This window comes from Microtus oregoni, unplaced genomic scaffold, assembly GCF_018167655.1.
Source record: "Microtus oregoni isolate MIOR12 unplaced genomic scaffold, Mior012 000000F_ref0000247, whole genome shotgun sequence".
Lineage (NCBI taxonomy): Eukaryota > Metazoa > Chordata > Mammalia > Rodentia > Cricetidae > Microtus > Microtus oregoni.
In genome coordinates, this window is record NW_024543059.1 from 8,135,004 (window position 1) to 8,158,994 (window position 23,991).

General features: G+C 38.2%; 1 protein-coding gene across 23 annotated transcripts in view; it reads left to right on the forward strand.

The window, feature by feature from the left end:
* Dlg2 (discs large MAGUK scaffold protein 2) overlaps positions 1-23,991 on the forward strand; it is a 1,645,338-nt gene that overhangs the window by 1,258,245 nt on the left and 363,102 nt on the right. For 17 of the 23 annotated variants that reach the window (XM_041643707.1, XM_041642110.1, XM_041642182.1 and 14 more), the window contains one exon: positions 15,720-15,875. The exons of the other annotated variants lie outside the window; for them this stretch is intronic. In XM_041643707.1, the coding sequence (XP_041499641.1) occupies positions 15,720-15,875 (156 nt within the window). The remainder of the gene's footprint in view (positions 1-15,719; positions 15,876-23,991) is intronic. 23 annotated transcript variants of the gene reach the window in all.

Here is a 23,991-nt window from a genome sequence, read left to right on the forward strand (position 1 = left end):
TTTGTGGGGTTATATAATTATTGTTTTCAGATGATATCAGTAATACAGACAATGCATCAATTATATCTGATTAAAAAGTCATTTTAAAAACATTACTTTTGAATAGTTCCCAGACAGTCTTTGCAATGTTCACCACTAAAATCATTTCCTTATTTTTTGCAACTCCCATCAGCCATATTTTTTGTTCTATTAGGATTTCTGCTCTTTGTTTTTTAACTATTTTTATTATAAAAAATTCATAAAATTAACAAAATATAAAGAATACCAAAGTAAGTATTCTACCAGATGAATAAAATAAAAACTCAAGGGATACAAAATATTTCAATATATAATATATATAATGTATAATAATTGTCTATTAAAGGCAGTTGAGCCATAATTTACTTAAATGAATTTGTATTAAATATTAGGTTATTTGTTTTTTATGATAGTACTTGCACAGTTTTTCTGACCTCCCACCCCTGCTTCCTACTTATGTGTAAGACAGACGTCTATGTCTTTATTGTCTAACCAGCTTCTCACTTGATTTCCTCTTAGACTTCTAAACGGTAACTATGCACAATAGTAAACCTGCTATTGGTCCCATCCTGCCTTTTCGTGGTCTTCCTTTCACTGTAAATGATTGCTCTATTCCTTTGTTGCTCTTGACACAGTGGTCACTGTGGTGAGCCTCCTCTCCATCTTCCTTTCACATCCTGGACCCCAACAACCAGCAAACTCTTCAAAATACCCTCACAATGTGCTCACTTCTCCATGGACAGCTCACTAGTTCAAGACACGACATTTATTGTTTGGTTATTGCAGAAGTCTCCAAATGGTTTTCCTTGCTAACCTCTTACTTCATCCGACATCAGGCATTGATGTTGAAATGATAAACCATGCAATGTGGCTGAGGCTATTGGCAAATGAGAAGAGCAGCTTTTGCACATCAGTGAGTACTTGTGTTACCACTGGTATAAGGGGAAAAGCTAATTGGCAACCTGGGAATTGAGTATTGCCTGTCTCCCTATACAAAGGTATATATGTTCTGTTGAAACAGGAACACTCGATTGTTCTAAATATTAGCCCCAGTAAAAAGAAGAGTTCCTTGAACAGATTTAATATTATTAAATATGTGTGTTGTAAATATGATAGATTTACATATGGAAGAGTATTGGACTCTATAGTATGCTGACAGATTGGTTTCTTAATTATTTTTTTGGCTGAGTTTATACACCCAGCTGCATTTGGAAACATTTTTCTTAATGCTCTTTCATTTAAATTAAGTTAAATGTATCTATTTTTAATCTTACTGATTTTTCATGTTTTTAAGAGAGTAAAAGCTCAACCCTATCCTCGTCTGATTCTCTCCCCTGGAGTCCCTTGCCTGCCCCCTCTCACCACCATTTCTTCAAACTCCATGTGGTCTTTTGATTTCTTGTTTCAACCACTGAGCCCCCTTAGTGCTGCCTGTCTGTGAATGGGTGTAGAACCATCTCCTGGAGCCTGGGTAGCCTCTTAGGGGCCACAACCCCAAAGAAATCTGACTCTCCCTCCGCGGAAGCTTTCATATGCCTCTCTCCCTAGCATATGTTGTTTTATCGGCATGTATCCATTATACAAAGCATTGGAATTAATTGTGACATTTTTCTGCATGTATGTCACATAATTGGACCACATGATTTCCCTTTGCCCCATTGTTCCCCATGTCCCTATCCTGCTCTTTCCCTTGTGAAAAATTCTCTTTCAAATTAAATACCTTTCTCTTTCATGTGTGACTGTCATGCTTTTACTTTCTCCCTTTCTTCTCCATTGCTGCTCGTTTGGTTAGTTAGTCCTTCATTTAAGACATACATACATTATTTTTTCTTTCTAGCTTTCCTCTTACTTATTTAACAAATATTAGTTACCAGTATTTGATATTCTCAGGGAGACAATAACGTGAACTGCTCAGAGATACAGCTCAGTAAATACCAAGTATAATAGAAGTGCTGTGTGCTTGTTGCAGAGGATGGAACGCTTCAGACAGGGCATCTGGTACAGGCCGATGGATCAGGGACAGCTTCATGCAGGAGGTGACAGAGACTGGAATATCAATAGGAATTGACCAATCTAAGTGACTTCTTATGACAGCTTCCCCAGAGTCCAGTCTGGAAGGGGAGACAAGAGTGTAAAGGTCACACACAAAGGAGAAGGAAGAGGTTCTTCAGTTCATCCTCTGGCACCAACACTGACTTATGATTCTTACAAGCCATAATCAGAATCAGAACACAGCCAGTTATATACAGATATTATTTATATGCCTTATATAATTTATAAGAATTTAAGGAGATGATATTTTTATAATATCTTACAGACTACAAACTATTTGAAGTACGATGTTTAAGTAGCATAATAATTTAAAAAGGCAACTGTTGTAACTGTTCTTTACACATGAGGTAAACGATTCCAATTAACCCATGTGGACTGAGCTATGAGTGATGAAGGCTGCAGGAGTCTGTACAGTATGAGAGGTTAAATGGTTTAGACATAGCATCTGGTAAGTAGTCTCAAAATGTAACTTGTAAAATACTTACAACTTTTTCTGTGGTTCTCTTTAAAAGAGTATTATTTAAGACCTCACCTATAGTCTTAGATAACTTCTTAAATTTCCAGGGTTTCCAGCCATGTAACTATTTCTCTGGAGACAGTAAGACAGATAGAGGGAAGTTGCCTGCCTATGGGGACTAGGCAGATGTAGGGCTGTATCAAGACTCTATAATCAGTGTAAAAATGAGAGCACACGGGTCAGAAGCGCAAGGTCAGCTCTGCAGCATGAGTAGGTGTTGTGGACCTAATGTAGAGCATGGTAACTACAGATAACAATAGGTATCCCATAGTTTGAGTGTGTTTCCATGAAGACTTCCCTACCAGGCTGTATAATGTGGAGCTATGCTTCCCTCTGCTTTCCTAGCTTCAGAGAAAGGCCCTTTGTTTTCATGATGCTGTTGCAGAACAAATCCCACAACTAGATAAATCAGTACTCAGCGTTGATTAAGCTTCTTCTCCTTTCCCTTTTCATAGAGAGACACTAATTCTTATCTTTCATTATCGATAATCTAAGTAAACATTTTTTTCCATGAAGGCAAAGAGGGGAGAGGGAGGGAAAGGATCATTCGGTCTAAGCTTACTTATGGGTTTGTCACATACAGCACATACATTACATCGCAAAGAACTTAGGAGATGAGTTTTTAAAAGTTTATTTGATGTCAGAGATGTTTCATGAGTTAGCACATTGATCTGTCGTCTAAGTTGCCCTGGCATGAACAATTTTTCTCAACCACTTAAATTCGATAAAGAGGATGTTTCGTCTTCTTTATGAATTATTTCTGGTCAATACTAGGACTAGGTGTACAAGAATAACAAAATATGAAAATACATCTTGAACAAATGGTAATAACTGTTACCACATTCTGAATTTTTGCCCTGTCTCAAACATAAAATATCCTGTGTTGTCTTTAAAGAAAGTATTATTACTCTCATTTTATAAGAAAGCTAAAATGAGAGATATTGGTGTTACACACAAAAAGTCATGATGCCTCATCACTCCATAATTTAAATGTTTGCCTGTCTTGCCTATTTTTATCCCCATCTTACAATGACTCACCAAGGCAGAGTTCTATTATGGAGAAGCTAGGTTGGAGCATAGATAACTAGGCTCCACAAACTACATCGTTGACCATATTTCTAAAAGTCATGCAGTTGGAACAGAATAGTGTAAGAGTTCCAACCCACTCCAGAGTCTTGGTCTTTTCAGTATACTACATAGATGCTTTGCTAGCGTGAAGATTTCTAAAATCTTCCCTGTGCTTCATTGGCTTTTATGTTCTTTTGAAAGGTGCAACTGTAGTCTTCTGATGTCCTCATTTTAGAAACAGTTACAACCTGGTTTGGTGCTGTCAGGTTGGTGGTGATGTCATCGCAATGCCTGTCAATCTATTTCTCCACACTGAATATGCCTTCTTGCAGATTTTACTGGAAGAACTTAGCTTTGGCTGTGATTGTAGCTGTGCATGTCAACATTTAAACATCTGTTCTGATCTTAGAATTGTTTTAAATTGGGTTGACCTTGACATAGAGCTGAGTCCTTTCTCATGTAGACTCTTGATGAAAATGCTGCCAATTGAGCCAGTGGAGTCCAATATCTTTGCTCCGTGCTTTGTTCTGCCCTGATCTCTTTTAAAGACTCATTTGCCACCTTCAGACAGGAGATGAAAGCAAAATAAAACAGCTAAATTAAGTGTGATAGCAAAAAGTTTTCAAAGTTAATTATGTGAGGTCCTGATCTGAATTTGAAATAATGTTGGTAAACCTTTAGCACTATCTGCTACTGCCCAGATAGGTGCTTTCCCTATTCCACATTTTATCACCTAGTATAACATACAAAAGGACAGAGAAGTATCCTACCTATTTTACACTGGAGAATCTGACATGGCAGAGATTGTACACTCTCTCCTATAACTGTTAGAAAGCAAGTGGTGAATCCAAAACCCACTCTCCAGATACAGGACTGTGTCCTGGTTAAGAGCACAGATCAGGCAAGTAGACAAATGTAGAGTTTGCCCCCACCAGCTGTTCGATCTTGGCTGCATGATATCACTTCTCTACTTCGGTGGCCCCCTGTGTCTATCTTCTGGCTTGTTATTAGGTTTGAGTCAGCTTATTTATATAGAACACATTTATGTAGAGCTAGCAGAAACTGACCTGGAGGCTAGCCTTAAAGTTATGGCTATTAATCTCCGCTGTTATTTAGAGCACCAGTTACTAGGCTAGCGCTTAGTCGGGTGAGACTCAAAAGTGGACAGGGGAAAAGCACTCCTTCCCCTTTCCATAGAAAATAGAGGCATACATAGTGGGATGGAGGTGGGGGTTACAGATTGAGCCAAGTGGCGAAGCCTGACCTAGAAATCATGAAGCTGAGTTCAGTCCTTAGGGCTGGAGAAAGGAGAAAAAAATACCAAAAAAGGGAAAAGCACAGGTACACTACACATCTGCTTTTCAAGGCGAAGTTGCATGCATAATATAATCACTGCTGAAATAATTATGTTATGCCTTCCCTTAAAATGGGAAATTAATATTTGCTCTGTAAATGTTAACACTTATCAGCTGAATATTTTGGAGTCAGAAAACTTCAGTGCAATAATTGATATTCTGTAATGTGGACAGAATTGATGCAATTCAAACAAATGACTAGTTCATAGGTTTCTCAAAAAGGACAGACCTGTTATGTAAAGCAATAGCTTTTAATTACTATACCAAACAGGAACAAAATAGAAACTGACCCATTTTTTTTATTAAATCAAATGAACAGAACTGAAAACCATGGTGAGTCTGATGTCCTGACTGGCTTGGGAGCCCATGACTTAAATCCATCACTTCTTTGATGTCAGAATATTACATTACCAAAGGTAAAATCATAATGTGATGTATTAGAAGAAAACAAATATGTTTCCCTTTTGCAGTCTATTCTATGAAAATATGGATTGCACTAAGAACACAGCGAATATTAATATACAAGAGAAGACATTCATTTCTCCTGAGCAAGACTTACTAAACAGAATCTGAGCTCCAATTTTATATTTCAAAGTACCAGACATCTTAAAAACCAGTAGTGCAAAGTTTGCTGTGTTGAAACACATCTGTTTTTTTAAGGCATTATTTAATCTCATTTAAATGAAATTACACCTGACAATAAGTTTTCTCTTGCCTGTTTTTCTTGTCTGGTCCTGATTGAGGATCAATTCTTTAGCAGCTCAGATATTTGAAGATCAAAAAGCAAAAAGCAAAGTGCCTTTGGTATAATTCTACTTTTTCTTCCCACATCACAAATCTCCAGTGATACAGGGAGCATTATTATGTCCATATTTGCTTCAAATGCACTGAGAAGAGCATGACAAATTCATACTATGAACAATCGGTTCAATAAATTATGACATTTTTCTTTTGAAATATGCTTTTTAAGAAAGGGCAGCTTACTTTAGTGCAAGTGCTTCGTACATACGCACCTCTATTTCCTACTGAAGCTTCTCTTTATTAATACGCAGAGACCTTAGGTGTTCCCTTAAGCACACCCAAAAGCGGGATTGACAGTGTGGTCATGGAGAAGCATGTATCAGAGTCCAGAGATGCTGCTGCTCAGCTCACACCAAGGACAGCAGAAGGAGGCTGTGGAGAGAAGGACGCATTTGTATTCCCACGCCTGTCCTAGGCTGCCACCTGCCTGCCTAGCATCTGTTGTGTTTAAAAGATGTTCCTTCTGAGAAGGCCTGGGTATCTTGCACACACAGAGATTCAACATTGCACACCCTTACCACAGACCCTTATTTTGCTTTGCTTTTCTCCATTTAATTTGCTTCATGTTGGATGTCAGAGTGAATGAGATGTACATTTCAGACACTGTCGAGACATTCCTTATCTATGCTCCTTTGTCTTCTCTGAGCCTCAGAGTAATTCTGTGAAATTGTGTGTGTGTGCACCTGTGTGTACATACACACAGATGTACATATTTTACCCACTGTTAAAATCTGTTGCTGTGAAAACTGAGGATTGTGATACATACAAACAAAAAAGTTGAGTTGGAAATTTAGTTTCCTGTCATTGTATCAATTTTGTATTCAACTATTACTTTCACAATACCCTGTCATCACTCACCCCCAAAATTCCAAGGTGTACCTGTCTTAAAATCGTATAGAAGAGAGTTTTTAAAGAGGGGTTGGTAGGAATGATGCCAAACTCATTATTTTCCTCCCTTCTGACTGTAGCCCAAGCTGCCCTTAAGATTCCTGACACAAACCAAGGGAGTCCGTGGGGGTTTTAATGTTTAGACCATTACTTTCGCTGCTTGTTTTTACTATGACCTTCACATGGTTTCTTTTCCATGATTCCACTTTGAAAGTGATCAGAATGCATAATTCTAAAATTTCTCCCATCTGCTGGATGTTCTGAATTGGATATATACAGTAGATACAAGTTTCCATTGCTGTGTTACTAGTGAAAGAACAGCCACCCTCTCTAGGTGTGTCGCCAAGACGCTGTTCCTCTCGTTGTCGGTTCTCTAGACCTCTGACACACTTTGGTTGCACTGTCCTGGTCAAGGTCAGCAATTATTCCATTTTCCCGGATGTTTAAGGGAAACCAATAGTCTTCCTGACAAACAGACTTTACTGCCATTGTCAGTACTATCATGTAGAGCCTACTTGGAATTCTTTGGCTGACTGTGTACCAAGAGGCATCTCTTCTTTAAATGAGCATCAGTAGCAGAATCTGAGATACAGTTATCTCAAAACTGGCAGGAGGGGACAGGCAGTTTGTGAAAAGATAAGAAGAAAATCTGGGGACTGTGGAGAATCTCTTTCCCTCCCATGCACATATCCTGTTTTAATCTCGTTATACAGAAACATATGCCTTCATCAAGATGAAGTGAACCTCGAGGGAAGAACTTACATTGGAACAGATTTCTCTAACATCCATCTTCTAGCACATAGAATTAATGATTTCCTGGGTGCCTACCATTTAGTAGGCAATTCCTGAGGCTTTGCATATTTCATATCACTTCATCTTACATCTAACATCTATACAGTAGATATTAAGAACTTATTTTCTAGACAAGGCACCCAAGATTTAGACCATTTGAGTAACTTCCCCATTCACACAAATTCATAAGTAGTAGGAAAGCGTTACATTGCAGATCTTACAGCCCCAAACAATAGGCTTTTTCCTCTGTTTCCATAGCTTCCCTGTATGTTCTCTAAGTGCACTAAAGAAATGCTAGCTGAATGGACAGACTAGTTTAAAAAAAAAAAGCTGCAGTTGTTGTAATGGTTCACCATTTCTATGAAAGGACTTTAGTTAGAATATCATTTCCTTGAAGCCAACTAAACCTTAACTAAAATCTTCATAATCTTTTTTAGTGTCCACACATTTCATAGGAATACACTGGTCATTACTGAGAAAAAAACTCAAAAGCAAGTGTTTTTATTTACTATTTCTGTAAATGGATGTTTGAAGATGTGTTACTGTTTGAATATAACAGTACCTGAAACAAATTCCTCAATAAAAATCCATCTATCTTGAGTAGAAAAAAAAATACATAGATAGAATTCTTTTTTTCAACTTTACTGAAGCATGGTAAACAAAAATATGTATCCAAGGAATGCACCATGATATGTCAGTATACATTGTAAAATGACTCTCACTGGCAGACCACTGAATATAGTATTTATACCTCACAGTTACCATCTGCAGTGGATGGGAGAATGGAAATAAACTCATTTAAGATCTATTATTTAATGGAGTAAAACTATTTTTAAAATTACAACAGAAAATGTGATTAAAATCAAAATTTTCCTTTATCCACACTGCTCAAAGAAAACATCATTCACATTTTGGGAGCTTTTGTACAGTTACATACAGAGACACAAATATTTCTTTCACAATGATAGATGGTATCTATACAGATTTAAAGCTTTTGGTCATCAGTTTATACACTGAGAAATTTTGATGTCCTTGAAAAGTCACCTAGGAAATACGAAATAGTGGTAGAAAAGACTTTTTAGAGTTATCATCCAGAAATGAAAGGATGTGAGGTGGACTATTTTGCATACACTTCCAGACTTCTCTCTCCTCCCTCTCCCTAATTCTCTTTTCCTTCCTCTCACTCTCTCATTCTCTCTATTGCTCTCTGTCTCTCTCTTTCTACTAAGTAGAAGAATAAAATACATTCTATACTTCATAACTTTCTTAGTCAGACAAACTTAATTAAACTGTATATACTTTTTTAGCGCCTTTTCACTTGAAAGATGTGTGACTATGTCATAAAAACACCTTAAATAGCAATGGTTTCAATGCATGTGTGTGTGTTGCAATACTAATGACTTTCCCAATGTTTTGCCTTTGCCTTTTCAAACTCTATCAGTGATGACAATTCTCTGAATACCTGCTGTGCTTGACTTGGCAAGGCACATTCTTAGAAATGGAAACTTTGAAGGGTTTTACCATGACCGCCTGTGTGCAGGCAGAAGCTCTACAGCAGTTAGGTGACATAGTAATGGTCCTGTTATCAACTTGAGAATGGGAGGAGCCACAGAGGGGTTCATGGGAAGATAGCTGGGATGGGGCTGGAAGGAGGAAAGGGAGGGGAAAGTTAGTGTAACTATCTCAACTTGAATTAAAAATATGTTTTTTTAAAAAGTGATTACATTGTATCCTGATTTAGATAGATCTATAATATACAATGCATAACCCGAAAGTGAAAGCACTGATGTGTGTGTGTGTGAGAGAGAGAGAAAGAGAGAGAGAGAGAGAGAGAGAGAGAGGAGAGAAAGAGAGATCAACAATTATTTAAAATGTATATGTCTTCATATGGAAGTGAATGTATATGTCCATTGTATGAGGCTATTAGCAGAATAAATTAAACATATTTGCTAATTCCAAAATCAAAATATAATGTCAAAGTCAACAGCAAATTATTCTTCTAAGTAAATAGGTGTCTTTCTTTCCAGTGCTTGAAACAAAGTACTGGCAAGGTAGGGCAGCCTACAAGGCAAAGGAACTGGGGGGTTTGCCGGTAAAATAAAGATACCCAGTTACATTTTAATTTCAGCAATGATAAATAATGAACACCCTTTAAATGTGCCCTGTGTAGCTTAACTAAGCAGTTTTTGATTGTTTCTCTGACTTTAAAATTTACCTGAGCACCCTACTTTTATTAGCTAAGTATTCAGCAACCTAGAAATAATTATAAACAGGTTTTGATCATCGTAAGAGGAGCTGATCCCCGAAGAATGAATTCCTATCTTCAAAAGTGACAGGATAGATATATACACCTGATGAACTATTGTCCAGTTGCCTATCAATGTGTGTGATAGTCATTTGCTATCACTATGCGCTGTTCATACAACATCCCACCTATAGCAGTGCTTCTCAATCTTCCTAATGCTGTGACCCTAAAATACAGTTCCTCATGTTGTGGTGACCCCTCACCCTAAAATCATTTTTATTTCTACTTCGTAACTGTAATTTTGTTACTATTAAGAACTGTAATGAAAATATCTGTGTTTTCTGGTGGTCTTAGGTGACCCCTGTGGAAGGGTCTTTCAGCCCCCACAGGGGTTGCGACCCACAGGTTGAGAACCACTGGTAGAGATGAAGCCAATATTCAGGTTCATAGGCAAGGAAAACAACCGAAGTATCAACGTAGTTTGATGTTTCATTCTTTTGGGCTCCTTTGGGAGACCCACCACCCAGCTCCCAAATAAATCGCACACGGAAGCTTATTGTTATTTATGAATGACTGGCCTTACGTTTAGCTTGTTTCTTGCTATCTTTTCTTAAGTTATCCCAACTACCTTTCGCCTCTGGGATTTTTCCTTTTCCTACTTCTGTACCTCTTTTATTCTTATTCCGTGACTGGCTGGGTGGCTGACCCATGGCATCCTCCTCTCCTTGTTCTCTTGATGCTCCTTTTCTCGCTTCTAGATTTCTCCTTCTATTTATACCCTGTCTGCCAGCCTTGTCTATCCTTGCTCCTGTCTTGCTATTGGCCATTCAGTTCATTATTAGGAACATTAGGTGTTTTAGACAGGCAAAGAATCACAGCTTCACAGAGTTAAACAAATGCAGCGTAAACAAAAGTAGCACACCTGAAAATAATATTCCCCAACACATAGTGATGAGCCATTTTCTCAGGACCCCAAAGCCTGTAAGTACATTTAGATAATTAGACTTGGGGATCATTTGTTTGTTTGTTTTCTATTTACATGGGAGGTAATTGCTAATGATTCTGAGAAACGGTGAAGGACAAAGAAGAAACATAAAGAAACAGGTGTTACCTGATCTTATTGGTAATTTGTGCCTGTAATCCCAGCCCTGAGACAAGGGCAGGAAGACTGTGTGTCAGAAAACAGCCTGGGCTGCATACTGAATTCAAAGTCAGCTTAGGCTACATAGCAAGAACCTGTAACAAACAAAACAAAACAAAGATGGGATTCCTGCAGGAAAACTCAAAAAGAGCAATCCAGCTCCTTAGGTCTCTGGACTGCAGCTCCTTGTTGGTTCCCAGGCATGTCTATCCTCTCATCTGACGTGGTTAACTGCTTTTGCAATGAGGTTTCCTTCCAAAATGTTGCTGCTTGAGCAGAAGAAGCACTTAGCCCTTCTTACTACACCATACCTAGCGTTTCTCATTCTCTGCTGCCATGCTTAGAGTAAGTCCCTGATGAGTATGTGGAAGAGGAATAAATAAGTGAACAGTCGGGTGACTGGATTATTTAAATTGTACTAAATTGTACCCAGTTAGAAGAATAGTAACCTCTGTGGCTTCCCAAGCATGGCTGCTAGAATTGTAAACCTGCATCATCTTATAACCTCATCTCCTACGCAAGCATTTAACAAGCTTCTAAATGAAGCTAGGTCTCAGGCTCATCTTGGAATTTTTCTTGCCGTTACTGCTTTATGAAAGACCCATCACCCCACTTCAGTTCACACTGGATTCTGTACTCCACTACTACCAACTTAATAACTTACACATTCTTATGTCCGATTCTTTCAGAATTAGTGAGGAAATAGATCGGGCACTACCCACTGCCCCCTCTTGCCCCATGAACAACTTCATGTTGTATTTGGCATAAAACAATAGATTTTCTAAATCATTAAAATTTGCATGACTATCAACATCAATGGCTGTATAAACCATCTTGTGGGTATATCTTAGGCTTCATGCCTTTGTGTCCTGGTCAAATATATTTTTTATTCCTTTTGTTCTAATAACAAAAGATAGCTTTCTATATATAAAAACCATTTTTGCACATTTTTAAATGTTTTTTTTTTAAGAAAGCCGCCTATAGATAGAATGTCTAAGACAAAAGACAGGATCCCAGCTAAAGCTTCTGAAATGTACTACCACATTGCTTCCTTGGGAAGTTATAAGCGGTTTCACACCCCCATAGCACCAGAAATATGAGCGTCTGCCTTGCCGTACCACAACTCAGTGATGATCTGTTAGCTCAGTGACACTCTGTTTCTATAGGACACAGAGAGGGGCACTTGATTTAACTTACATTAGCTTTATGCCCACTGAGGTCAAACATTTATATGTGTGTGCCTATTTGCCAGTTCTGTCTTTTCTTTTGTGCTGTTTTTCTCGTTATTTTTAAGAACATCTTTAAAAGACTGATGGTTTTATATGAACAGATGTCTTCTCCAGCTTAGTGTTTAATTACATAAGGTTTTTTTTGAATCTTAACTCTGTGGCTCTAAGTTTCTATGTAGTTAATTATCTTGTGTTTTATTGGACTTCTTTTTACAAGGATGCTAGGTAATCACTGAATTACTACTTGCAGATTTATGTCTTACCTTTAAAATTCGATTAAAAAGAAAAAAGTAGAGAAAAATCTTCAAGAAAGTTTTTTTATAAAAGGCAGGCAGATCTCTGTGAGTTTGAGGCCAGCTAGTTCCAGGACAGCTAGGACTATTACATAGAGAAACCCTGTCTCAGGGGAGTGTGAAAAAAAACTACTATAGGACATTAACCTTTCTTCCACTAACCCAAATCTGGGTCTCAGGATCCCTGGTCTAACCATAGTTCTGCTACTGTGTGTTTCAGATAATATTTACTTGAATATATTATAGAATGCTCAGACTGGGAACCCATAGACAATTGGACATGTGAGGCAGAGGTCCACTCTGCTTCTCTATCGTTAGAAGATGCCTAACAGTGACTGTGTGTCTGCATTTCCTTACGCTGCCAGCTAATTTTTTTTTCTTTACCTTAATTAACAACTGTCCAATTCTCATAGAAGAATCCAATTAAGTAGTCCTGGGTTTTGTTTTTCTTTTTCTTCTGATCCCTACCACACATATGAACTACAGAAGGGGCCCGGTTCTGGTCAAATAGTCGACGTCACACTGGCTATGCAGGGGTTGAATTGAGTTGGAGTCAAGTGGGGGAAGGGTGGGGCCATGACAGACAGGGTAGGTTTTCTAAATAGGATATGGATGCAGTATCCCTCTCCAGTGTACCGTATTTGTGCGTGTGTTTGTGATTAAAAATGCAAAAGAAGCAGAGTTCATAGCCAGTGCTAATGGAGCTCAGAGGTCACCAAGGGCCAGGACTGTGTTAATTACATGCTACAAAATCCCGCAATTAGAAACCCAGAGATGAGCTAATAAATGCTGATGGCTCAGCGGATGAGACCAAGAAGTCATTTTCTTGTGGCCTTTGGTAAGTGCAGAGCAGGAGAAATGATTTGTGTATTAATTCACTAATATGGTCAGCTATCCCTTCCACGAGTGCCGGAGGTAACCACAGAATAAAGAGAGGAAGTGAATGCCTTCGGCGGATTTCCATATTCATTACTTTCCGACCCTGGGTGCTTGTAACAAGATAAACAGGTCGGTCCTTTGTGACGAGCTGACTCACATCACAGAAAATTATATCCTCACTGCATTGCTTTACTAGAGTGATGATGACATCTCTTCCAGCCATTCAGATGCCAGTGACAGTGATTGGCATTTCTTGTCTGTCTGAAGAGATGTCACAGGGAACATAACTACAAAGAATGACTAACATGCTGGCTGTAGGTATTGGACCTTCTGGGGCTTAGGGCTAAGACATCTTCCAAGAGACTGATGTACTTGGGGATTAACTCTCTCAAGGACCACAGACAGATGTGGTGGCCAGAGACTAACACTAGGGGCTCAATCTTCAGAGGGTTCACAAACCCTGCATGCCACATACTTAAAGCTTCTCTTTCATTTCTTCAACAGCAACATTGGGATTCCATCCTGCTTTGTAACCTAAAAATTAATAATTATATGAAAATTTTTAGACCTAGAAACAATCTAGAATACTTAAAATAGGTTAGGGCTTTCTTGAAAGAGCCAGAAAAATGTGTTTTTTCTTAGTAAAGAACAGCAAATGCTGTCTATTGATTAAGTGAACATTTATACAGTTCCTAGCATGAGCATTCTGAACATAGCTGTGTAGCACTTACTATGTATTATACTGAGACCTACATTTTACATACTAAATGGCAGAATCTAGGACTTTAATGAAATCTAGTCCTATTGGTTGAAAAGACGACCTACAGTCTCACCATCGTTTTGATTTTGCTGTTAGCTTGCAAGAGAACTTAGTCAAGGGTGCTACGTCTTAGTTTTTGTTTCTTCTCATTGATTCACGTCCACAGGCGTCAAGTGTTTTTACAACCAAGAAAATAATCTGAGTCAGAGAGACCTAGTCTTCAGCATGTGACCATATAAAAGTAACACACAAACAAGGAAGAAAGGAATGGCAGATTAAACTGCAGAGCTACATGAATCTGTGACACTAGTAATTTATCTCTGCTTTTCCAAGGCTTTGAGTAATACATGACTAAGCTTAGATAAGTAATTAATTCATGACGAAGGAACACTGCGGGTGACTATAAGCAAGAAAAAAGGGTACCTCCTTCTAAAGCCCAATGTATTTGAGCTTTCCCCAAACACTGAATCATTTAATTCTTAAATAATGTAATAATGTTATACAGGCATTAAAAGTATTACAAAAACACAAGTGAAAGTTTAAAGAGCCCAAATTATGGCAAAGACAAGGTCTATTTTCGTAGACTTGAATGTAATATGGTACTCAGAAAAATGTAGCATTTATCTTTAGCTGTATACAATATAGCTATAATGTTTTTGAGGACATATATTAGTCAGTTTGAGTTTATTTTTTTTCTCTAAATATGGTACAGCTTAACTAGAAAAAAAGTGGTGACATGATCTTCTTGGTCTGTAGAGTCAACATCAGATTGAAAATTGAGTCAGCTCTCCTCGTCAAATGAAATCCAGGGGTTACATCACCATGGGAATGTTTTATATTCATTAACTTCTTTTTTCTGAGGCCCTGTCCTGGCAGTTTAGAACGGACTCCAGCAATGTTAACACAGAGATTCAGTGAGTTCTCCAAACAGTTATAAGCACCAAACTATGTAGTAAGAAAATAGTGTTCCTTATATTTCCCTATGTAGGAAGAGTGTTCAGTGGGTGCAATGAAACTGATTGTGTCTGCCCTTATGGTGGACTAAGATAGCAATTTCTTTGTATTAAAGCTACAGCCTTAAGTTTTATAAAAGTACGTCTGAATTTTAGCTCCTGTTTATATAACAAAAGCTGACAGTACCTTAAACTAGATAATGTGTTTTATCCCACATGAAAGGAACCCAGAGGCACTGTACTATCCCAGATGTCATCCTTGACACCAGCTCTACACGATCCTTTATGCTCAACTGCCTGTATAATTTACCTTTATCCTCTAGGTTGTTTCATGGTCCAGGATAGTTTTTGAAGTACCAGTCATCATATTGCTTAGAGTTTCAAGTTAGCAGAGAGGGGAGTTCAGTAGGAAATAATTACAAAGATTTTAGCAAAATCAACTTGTTCAGAAAACGCCCTGCCCGGGTCATACTGAACTAAACAAATTTATGGAGCCGGATCTACTCACAACTGAGGCTAAGGAATAAAGTCAATATACGTCTAAATAAATCTATAAATAATGTATGATGTATTAAATATAAGCAGAGAGATTGATTTATACTAGGACCTAATGATAAAATGTCTTGAAGTTGGATATTTCCTTTAAAATACGGTGAACTGCTACTGGCCGTAGGATTGGTCCTCCTGTGTGCTAACTCTGCATCTTTCTCTTGCTCTTGTGTTACCAGGCCTCCGGAACCCGTTTACAGCACTGTGAACAAACTGTGTGATAAGCCTGCTTCTCCCAGGCACTATTCCCCTGTTGAGTGTGACAAAAGCTTCCTTCTCTCAGCTCCCTACCCCCACTACCATCTAGGCCTGCTCCCTGACTCTGACATGACCAGGTACTGCATGCGCTTCCTCGCTTCGCCTCCAGTTGCATGTGCTTCCACAAGGCTTGGTGGGTGGAATTCGCCTCCGCTCACCCATTTTTGTGCTCAGCACCTTCCTTGTGGAGCGATGTTCGGCTTCCATGGTACGATGGGAGAAAGTGAGAACATGGCTTTTATTATTTTTCTTGCTGCTGTGCTCACAAAGCACTTCCAGACATGATCATGTAGAGCTCCATGTGTTCATAAGGAAATAATTACCTTGTGGCAGCACTATTTCCTTCATTAGAGGGATAAAAGAGAACATTTAATGAGTATTTTAAATAATGCTCAATAAATGTTCATTATGCCTCAGACACAATGACGGAAATATGTACATATTATTATTGTCATTTAATGTCAATTAGAATATTAAACTAAAGTCAGCATATTATTGGCTTCTAGAGGAATTAACCAGTTCTCTAGAGCTATAGAATTAGTTGGTTTCTATCTAACCACAGTAACCATAAACAGTATTTGCACTTTGCTACTGCTAGGTTTTTATATATGTTGTCTTATTTCATTCATCCCTGCATAAAGATACAAAAGTCAAGAAAAATTATGGGATGTCTCGCAGCACGATTTTGGCCAGTAAATATACCATTCAAATTTGATCTTAGAATATTCTTAAGTTTTCCGTAACAACTTTGCCGGCAAATTCTTCTATATCTAAAGACTGCACACAATTCTGCCTTAATCTCCTAAAGCATGTGTGTGAACATGAAAAGACTGTTATCAAACAGTAGCCAGTCACAGGCCAATCAGGGTAGGAAAAATAAAATCTAGTGTTCCATGAGACGCTTGCAGATTCAGTCTAGATGAAGAGCCCAGGTGGAAGATTCCTATGCGATATAGGTGCGTATTTAATTATGTATTCAGAGTCAGTGTCCTCATAATGGTGTTAGGGCTGAGAAAAATACATACAGATTTTAGAATGATTCAAAGTGAAAATAAATATATTGAAAGGACCTTCATTTAAAACACGTTTTTTTATGTTTTAAGGTAATTCAGTTAAAATTCATTTACTGATCTCTCAGAAAACTAAATAGCAAACTTTAAATTCTAGCTAGCATTTCTAGAAATAAATGAGAAAAATTTGACTATCCCATCAGCTCAAAAATTTCACTGATTGCAATAATCTAAGCTTAACAATATTGCATAGTGATTTATAAATATTAATTAAATCCTACCATTTTACTGATTCCTAAGAAGCTATTCGTTGGTGCGATGACCTATACAAGTTAGAAACTCAAGGACTAAGGTTTCATAGCCATGGAAGAAAGGAAAATATTTACACACTGCCATAATGACTTCTCTGTGGTCAGCTCTGTACAATCAATGAACTCTTCTTTAGCCGGGCATTTGGCTAAAGTAGTTCTTATGAATTATTTCCTTCAATCCTCAGAAACAGATTATGAGACAGATGTGATCATCATTTTGCTTTTCTAAATAAAGGCATTTCTTCATTGTGCAGATCAAGGCATTGTGGTTTGTTAGGCATATCCTTCTCAAATCACATGCCCTAAGTGATGTCGATATGCACCAAACCACACCTAACTTTCCCATGACTTTGGGGATTTTACTTCCCATTCATTCTAATTCTGTCTTGTTTACCCCTTCCTTCAATTTAGCACTGTCTTCTCTTTCATCTGTCTAGAAAAAAGATTATTCTCAGACGTGTATATGCACCCGTGCTGGGGGCATTTTTCAGCAGCACACTGATGCCAAAAGTATTCAAACCCATTTAGCAACTCCTTCCCAATCACCCACTCAATGAGTGACATGGACATTGGCACAATGACTGAAATCAAATACTTGAGCGTGATACTTAGCAGTATTAGTCTTCCCACCTCCATCAGTGAGTCCATCTTCAGGTCCGATTGACTCTTCCCTCAAAATAACCCCTCAGGTCTATTCACTTCCCTTTCCTTCGATCATGACCACTTTCATCGATGCCCATCATCACCTCCCTATAATAGCTTCCTAACTGTTCTCACCACATCCACTGTCAGCCTGGCACCTACTGTGAATGCAGCTAATGTGATCTGTCAAAATAAAACAGATCAAATCTCTCTCTCCTTTTGCATTACAAGGAAATGCAAAGCCAGACTCTGCATGATCTAGCATCTGCCTGCCTTCTGAGCACCTCATATTCTGCTGACCATCGTACCCACACCAGCATACATTCTATGCACCAACTGTGTTACATCTCCACCTGTCTCAAGTGTTTCCCATGTGCTTTTCACTTGAATGGAAACGCTTTTCTACACTTTACCTAATAACTTCTGGTCATCTTAGATCCAAGCTTGCATTTGGTTAGAGAAACTCTCTGAAAGAAAGATCAGGTCCCTATTATCTATTATACCCACCCTTCTCTCTCTCTCTCTCTCTCTCTCTCTCTCTCTCTCTCTCTCTCTCTCTCTCTCTCACACACACACACACACACACACACACACACACACACACACACATACACACACACACACACACACACACACCTTTATATATCTCCCTGAAAATTTAGTAAACAAGGAAAATATGATCTTCAGACAAGCAAACTGATACTTTCCCGACCAAGTTACATTCATGCTTTCTTTATTCAGTTCATAGCAAATGCATGGCACTAGCCCTTGATAATCGAATTTACAGGTGGAGCAAAGCACAGTGATGGGATCTTTCTGTACATTACACTCCTACCTAAGTTACTTTAGTGCTCAGCATCCACATCGCAGATCCATTAGATAGCTGTGAACTCTTCAGGAAGACAGAGTGACATGTTTCAGAGGTTTTTTTACTTCTCCGATGTAACCACCGCCCAAGCTGATGTTTCTTGAACTGTAGCTAGTATTTCTTGAAAATGCTTCAAAGATTCTGATTCCATTTTCTGAACTATATCTTACTTTTCTACTGAATCCTCAAATAAGGCATGGTCTCTTTTATAAAGAAGTCAAATATAAAATCCCATCTCTAGGCTAGTTACAATGTCCCAGTCTATGACCTTCTTCAGTCTATGTTTTAAAATTACTCATAATAACAGTAAAACATGTTGAAATCCTTACTTAAAAATAATATTGAAAGAATGTACCTGTCTATTTGTCCACCCAAGACATATCAAGCTCCAACCAAATGCAAAATACGATACTATAACAATTTTTTGAGGTGCTTGCTGAAAAGACCAACCAAATGTATTGGGGGGAAAAATGTGTGAGCTTTAACCTACAGTGACTGGCAGGGTATCTGAGAATTTCCCAGAGTCTGTTTGGGAAGTCCATCAGTATGGGTACAGCAGTCACTGCCTCAAACTGCAGATTCATAATTGAGGCAGCTCAGGGAAATTTAATCTGTGAAATTCTCCTTGTATGTATCGATCCTAGATTGACATCTAGAAAGACAGCGATAAACTGACAAAATTAAGGAGAACTCCTTTTTCTATGTTGTCTGAGTTTCAGTGGGAAATTTAAGTTCTCAGTTCTATTGAACTTCTAGCAAAGGCTCAGAGATAAACTGAGTACATATCTTACTAGTAAATGATTATCTATAAAAAAGAGGTGTTATGTTTTCCTTAGGAAAGCCTTTTAAATTGCTTGGCATATTAGCTAAAGACACTGATTATTTTTAGAGTGACTTTTCAGGTGATGCATGAGAAAGAAATGAGAAGAGCCTGGAGTTAAACTAAAATTTGAAGTTCTATTAAAAAAAATGACATTGCTACGAGACTTCTACTTATCTAGCACATCACTTTTTCCTTAAAGAGAAAATGGTTTTTGATGTCATAATTGGTTTTTCTACTTTGAAAGAACCAGATATCTCTTCTGATGTTCCTGGGGCAATGTGAATAGTATTCTTGGCTGTCTTTTCAACGTCTACGTTGTGTTTTCATGTGTTCTTTTATAAAAAATGGTCTTGGTTATTATATTTTGCAGTTTAAAGGAGAGACTGAGGCCAAACAGTTGATAGTCAATTAAAATGTGCTGGTAGATTTTGGATAAGAAATGGACTCAACGTATTATAAAATGGATTCAAAGTATTATATAAAGTACTTCAGTTATTGCAGCATGTCGGTTAGATGCTACATGTTGTGTTCAAAAGCAGATGAGATATATTCTCCTCCCTTAAACTCAGTGGCATGCAAGTGATGACTTAGTCACTGTGTAATATGTATCTTCTCTGAGTCCTGGTCCTCTAATGGACCTAATCTCTGTAGCTAGTTGCTTTTTGTTTTGTTTTGTGTTTGGAATCAATTAAATTTAAAAGTTTATTTGTACAAAGGACAACTGAGGAGTCAGGTCACACTCAAGCCTTGAAGAGGTTTAGCACTGTGCCTAGCAGGGCAAACTTTAGAAACCTCAGCTACTAAAGACAATTAAAGGCAAACAGATTCTGTTTCTGGTCTTCCTGAAATTATCAAGAAGACACTGAGACTGTCATTCATATTAGAGAAAAAAAATGTATTGGGAATAAAAGAAATGAGCCCATTGGTGTAGAAAAACAAGGTGACTTATGGGAATATCAGGAGGCCTGTGCAGCTTCAGGTGAGGGGTCAAGTTGGAGTTACGGGTACCTGCAGCCCATAGAGGGAACTTTTGCTATAAACAGTGGTGGGGCTTGGTCAATGTTAAAACTGCTATATGAACTGTGATTTTAAAGAGATTCTTTTCCTACAGTGTTAGAAGCATTTGAAGACAGGGAGATGAGTATGTGTCGTCCATACCATTGAGTACACTTGACATCCTGATAACCAGGGTCGCTCTGCAGAGATAGATACAAATAGATTCAGACTCTTATGTGTTCAATGCTGCGTAATAGTTGATACATGAGGAGAAATATCTGGCTCGGCATATTTACTACATTGCTTTTTATAGAGAATGGGTATTCTTCTTCATAATAAACACACTTAAAATTCCCTGAAGAACAATGAAATGTTATGTTTATACATGAAAATATCTTAATGAAACCTAGTATTTTCTACAATTAATTACAATATTTAGAAGGAGATTTGGGGTTCTTTAAAGTAATGAAAGAAGAGAGAAACAAAGAACATTTAGGACCATCATTTAGAGGGGGCCGTGTGATGTCATAGAGAGGTCAACAAGTTACCTATCCCATTTGAGTTCAAGTCCTTTCTTTGGCCATACTAATAACATACATTTTAGTGCTCTCTCTCTCTGTCTGTTTCTGTCTGTCTGTCTGTCTCTCTCTGTCTCTCTCCTTCAATTTTCTCATGAAGAAGTTTGGAAATAGTCATGTCTTTGCTGGTCCCTTTATGGACGGCCATGGGAATCTGGAGAACTTGAGTAAGTGATTTTTTCCATCCAGGAGTTGACCTCATTCATCTGAATCCCCCACACACACCCCGATTATTCACTCTTTAAAGCTCTGAACTCACACATATTCCTTTCTCTTGCTACAAGTCAGGTGAAAAGTGTTTATCAGTGCGGGTTCCGAAAAACCAGTGGTCTCTCTGGACCCTCCTCAGAGCATGCTCGGTTTTCCTCAGGATCTCGTGGGATTTGAACTTTGCTCCTACCCACTCTATAAGCACCCACATCTCATTAATCCTCTCCATCTCACTTCCACTCTGCCACCAACCTGTGGACCACGGGAGAAACTCTGAGCGTTGCTCACACCCGTCGATCTGGGAGATAGCACCAATAGAAAAGAAAGATAAACCAATCACTGACTTCCTTCCTTGCTTAAAGCGTATATAGAATCTAAAGAACTATTCATATTTTTTTTATTTTAATTAAAACCAGAGAGGAAAGCCTTGGAACATGGCTCCGAAGACATAACACTTCCTGAATCTAGATGGCAGCTTCAATTTGAAGGGGGTCTCCTACCGTTTTGGAGGAGATTCTCCACAAGTCCAGTCTGAATTAAGGAAAGTCGGGAGAGATCCATTGACTCCTGCATTATAACTGAGCCTGCTCTGCCCAGACTTCATCCCCAGCCTCTTCCTTCCACAGAGCAATGCATCCAAATGCTCCTAGTGAAACATGCCTTGGTTTCCAGTTGATGTGTGCTCTAAATGACCCATTAGCACTATCTGTCCCAATTTTTTTTTAATACTTGGGCAAGGGATTTCCTTAAATAAGAATTCAAGAATAGATTTTTTAATCACCATGAAAATTGTGTAGTATGCAACCAAACACACCTGGCATCTATGCCCTCTGGCGCTCATCAACGCTGGCAGGTGGAGTGGGAATGAGTCTTGGCCAGGGACAAATAATTGATTATGAAAAAGCTTGAGCCAGCCCAGGTTAGTCTTGTTCCAAAACTCCTCTCGTTTAAACAATATCTGAAATTGAATAATCAAACTTAATTGATCTGCTGCTAAAAAGAAAACAAACAGCGTATGTATCCGTCTGAGATGGAAAGAAATTTCCCCCTGATTTTAGGATCTCTTTTTGTTGTTGTTTTAGAAATAATGAGTGTATTTACTTGGGCAATTATCATATTATTTGGCAGTGGTAAGAGATCAGAAAATAAGCACAATTTCAAAAGCCTTCCATGGAGAAAAATTCTATGCAAATTATTATAGCTACAAATTACGGACTCAGAAAGAATGGAAATAGTAACACCCATGCTGTAGGTATTAATTAAAGCCACTAACGTGTATTGGGTGCTTTTATGAGTTAGAACTGTTGCAACATTTTTCTGTGTTCTAACTCATTTTATCTTTATAAGATAGGTGTGGTTATACAAAGTGTACTGAAAACATTGTGCTTCCTTGTTTGACAAACACATGGAACTATGAAACACAATCACTGAAAATGAAATAGTCAAAATTTAACACTGAAAGGACCAGGGCAAGTGGCACATGCCAGGTGACCCAGGACTCCATAGCAAGGTTCTATCTCAAAATGGGAAGACTTTCCCTCATAATATGCATCCCATTAAAGTAAGATTTATTTTATTTATTGTATTCTTTTTAAAATGGTACCTGGCATATAGTAATGATGATGATTCCAATAATGGCAATAATAGCAGTTGTTATCATATGCATCTTCTAATTACCTACCAGCTAGCCATTTATAAAAATAAACTCATTAAACACAATGGTACCCTAGAAAGGTATGTGTTATTACAATGTTCATTTTTCCAGTGGAAAAAACTGAGGTCCCAAGAACCTAAGGGAACTTCTGCATGAGTAGGAAGTGAACCTGAATGGGAGAGTTCTATAATCTCTACTTTGCTTGGATGTTGCAATCACATCATACTTTGAATATTGAATTCTGCCGGAGGAAATGTGTACAACGTCTGACTGTTGTGACTTAGGTGGAGATTCTGTTGCTGTGATGAAACACCATGACCAAAAAGCAAGTTTTTTTGGAGGAAAGGGTTTATTTTGCTCACAGTTAACATATAGCAGTTTTATCATCAAATGTAGCGAGAACAGGAACTAACTCGGGTTAGGAGCCTGGCTGCAGGAACTGATGCAGAGACCATAGAGGGGTGCTGCTTACTGGCTTGCACCCCATGGCTTGGCTCAGCCTGCTTTCTTATAGCACCCAGAACCCACAATGAATGGATCCCTCCCACGTCCATCACTAATGAAGAAAATACCCTACATCCTAATCTTATGGAGGCTTTTCCTCAATTGAGGTTTCCTCCTCTCTGATGAATCTAGTTTGTGTCAAGTTGAAATAGTATTGGCCGGGGCAGATGGGTGGATGGATGGATGGATGGATGGATGGATGAGAAAAAATCAAATAACAATTAATATCTAGACTGGAGCAGGGTCTTTGACTGAAGTGTTGTGAGGATTGGAATTCTGACTCCATAGCTATCTCTCTAAGTCACCTGAGTGGGTGCATCGCGGTTGTTTTCCAGTCATTAGCTTCCACATTAGCAAAGGAACAACAAGATCACATTCATCTGGCTGGGTCACTAGGAGGACTCAGTGGTTACATATAAAGCACTGAGAGCATCCCTGATGAGTATGAATAATGCTGTATGAATATTTTCAATGACATTTTAAGATCTCCCCATGATAAAGAGACCTCAGGATAAGAGAAAAATGATGTTTTTTTTTCTTGAAAGACTATTACAAAAGGCTCTTTCCATTCATGGCCTAATTATGAATGCAGTAAAT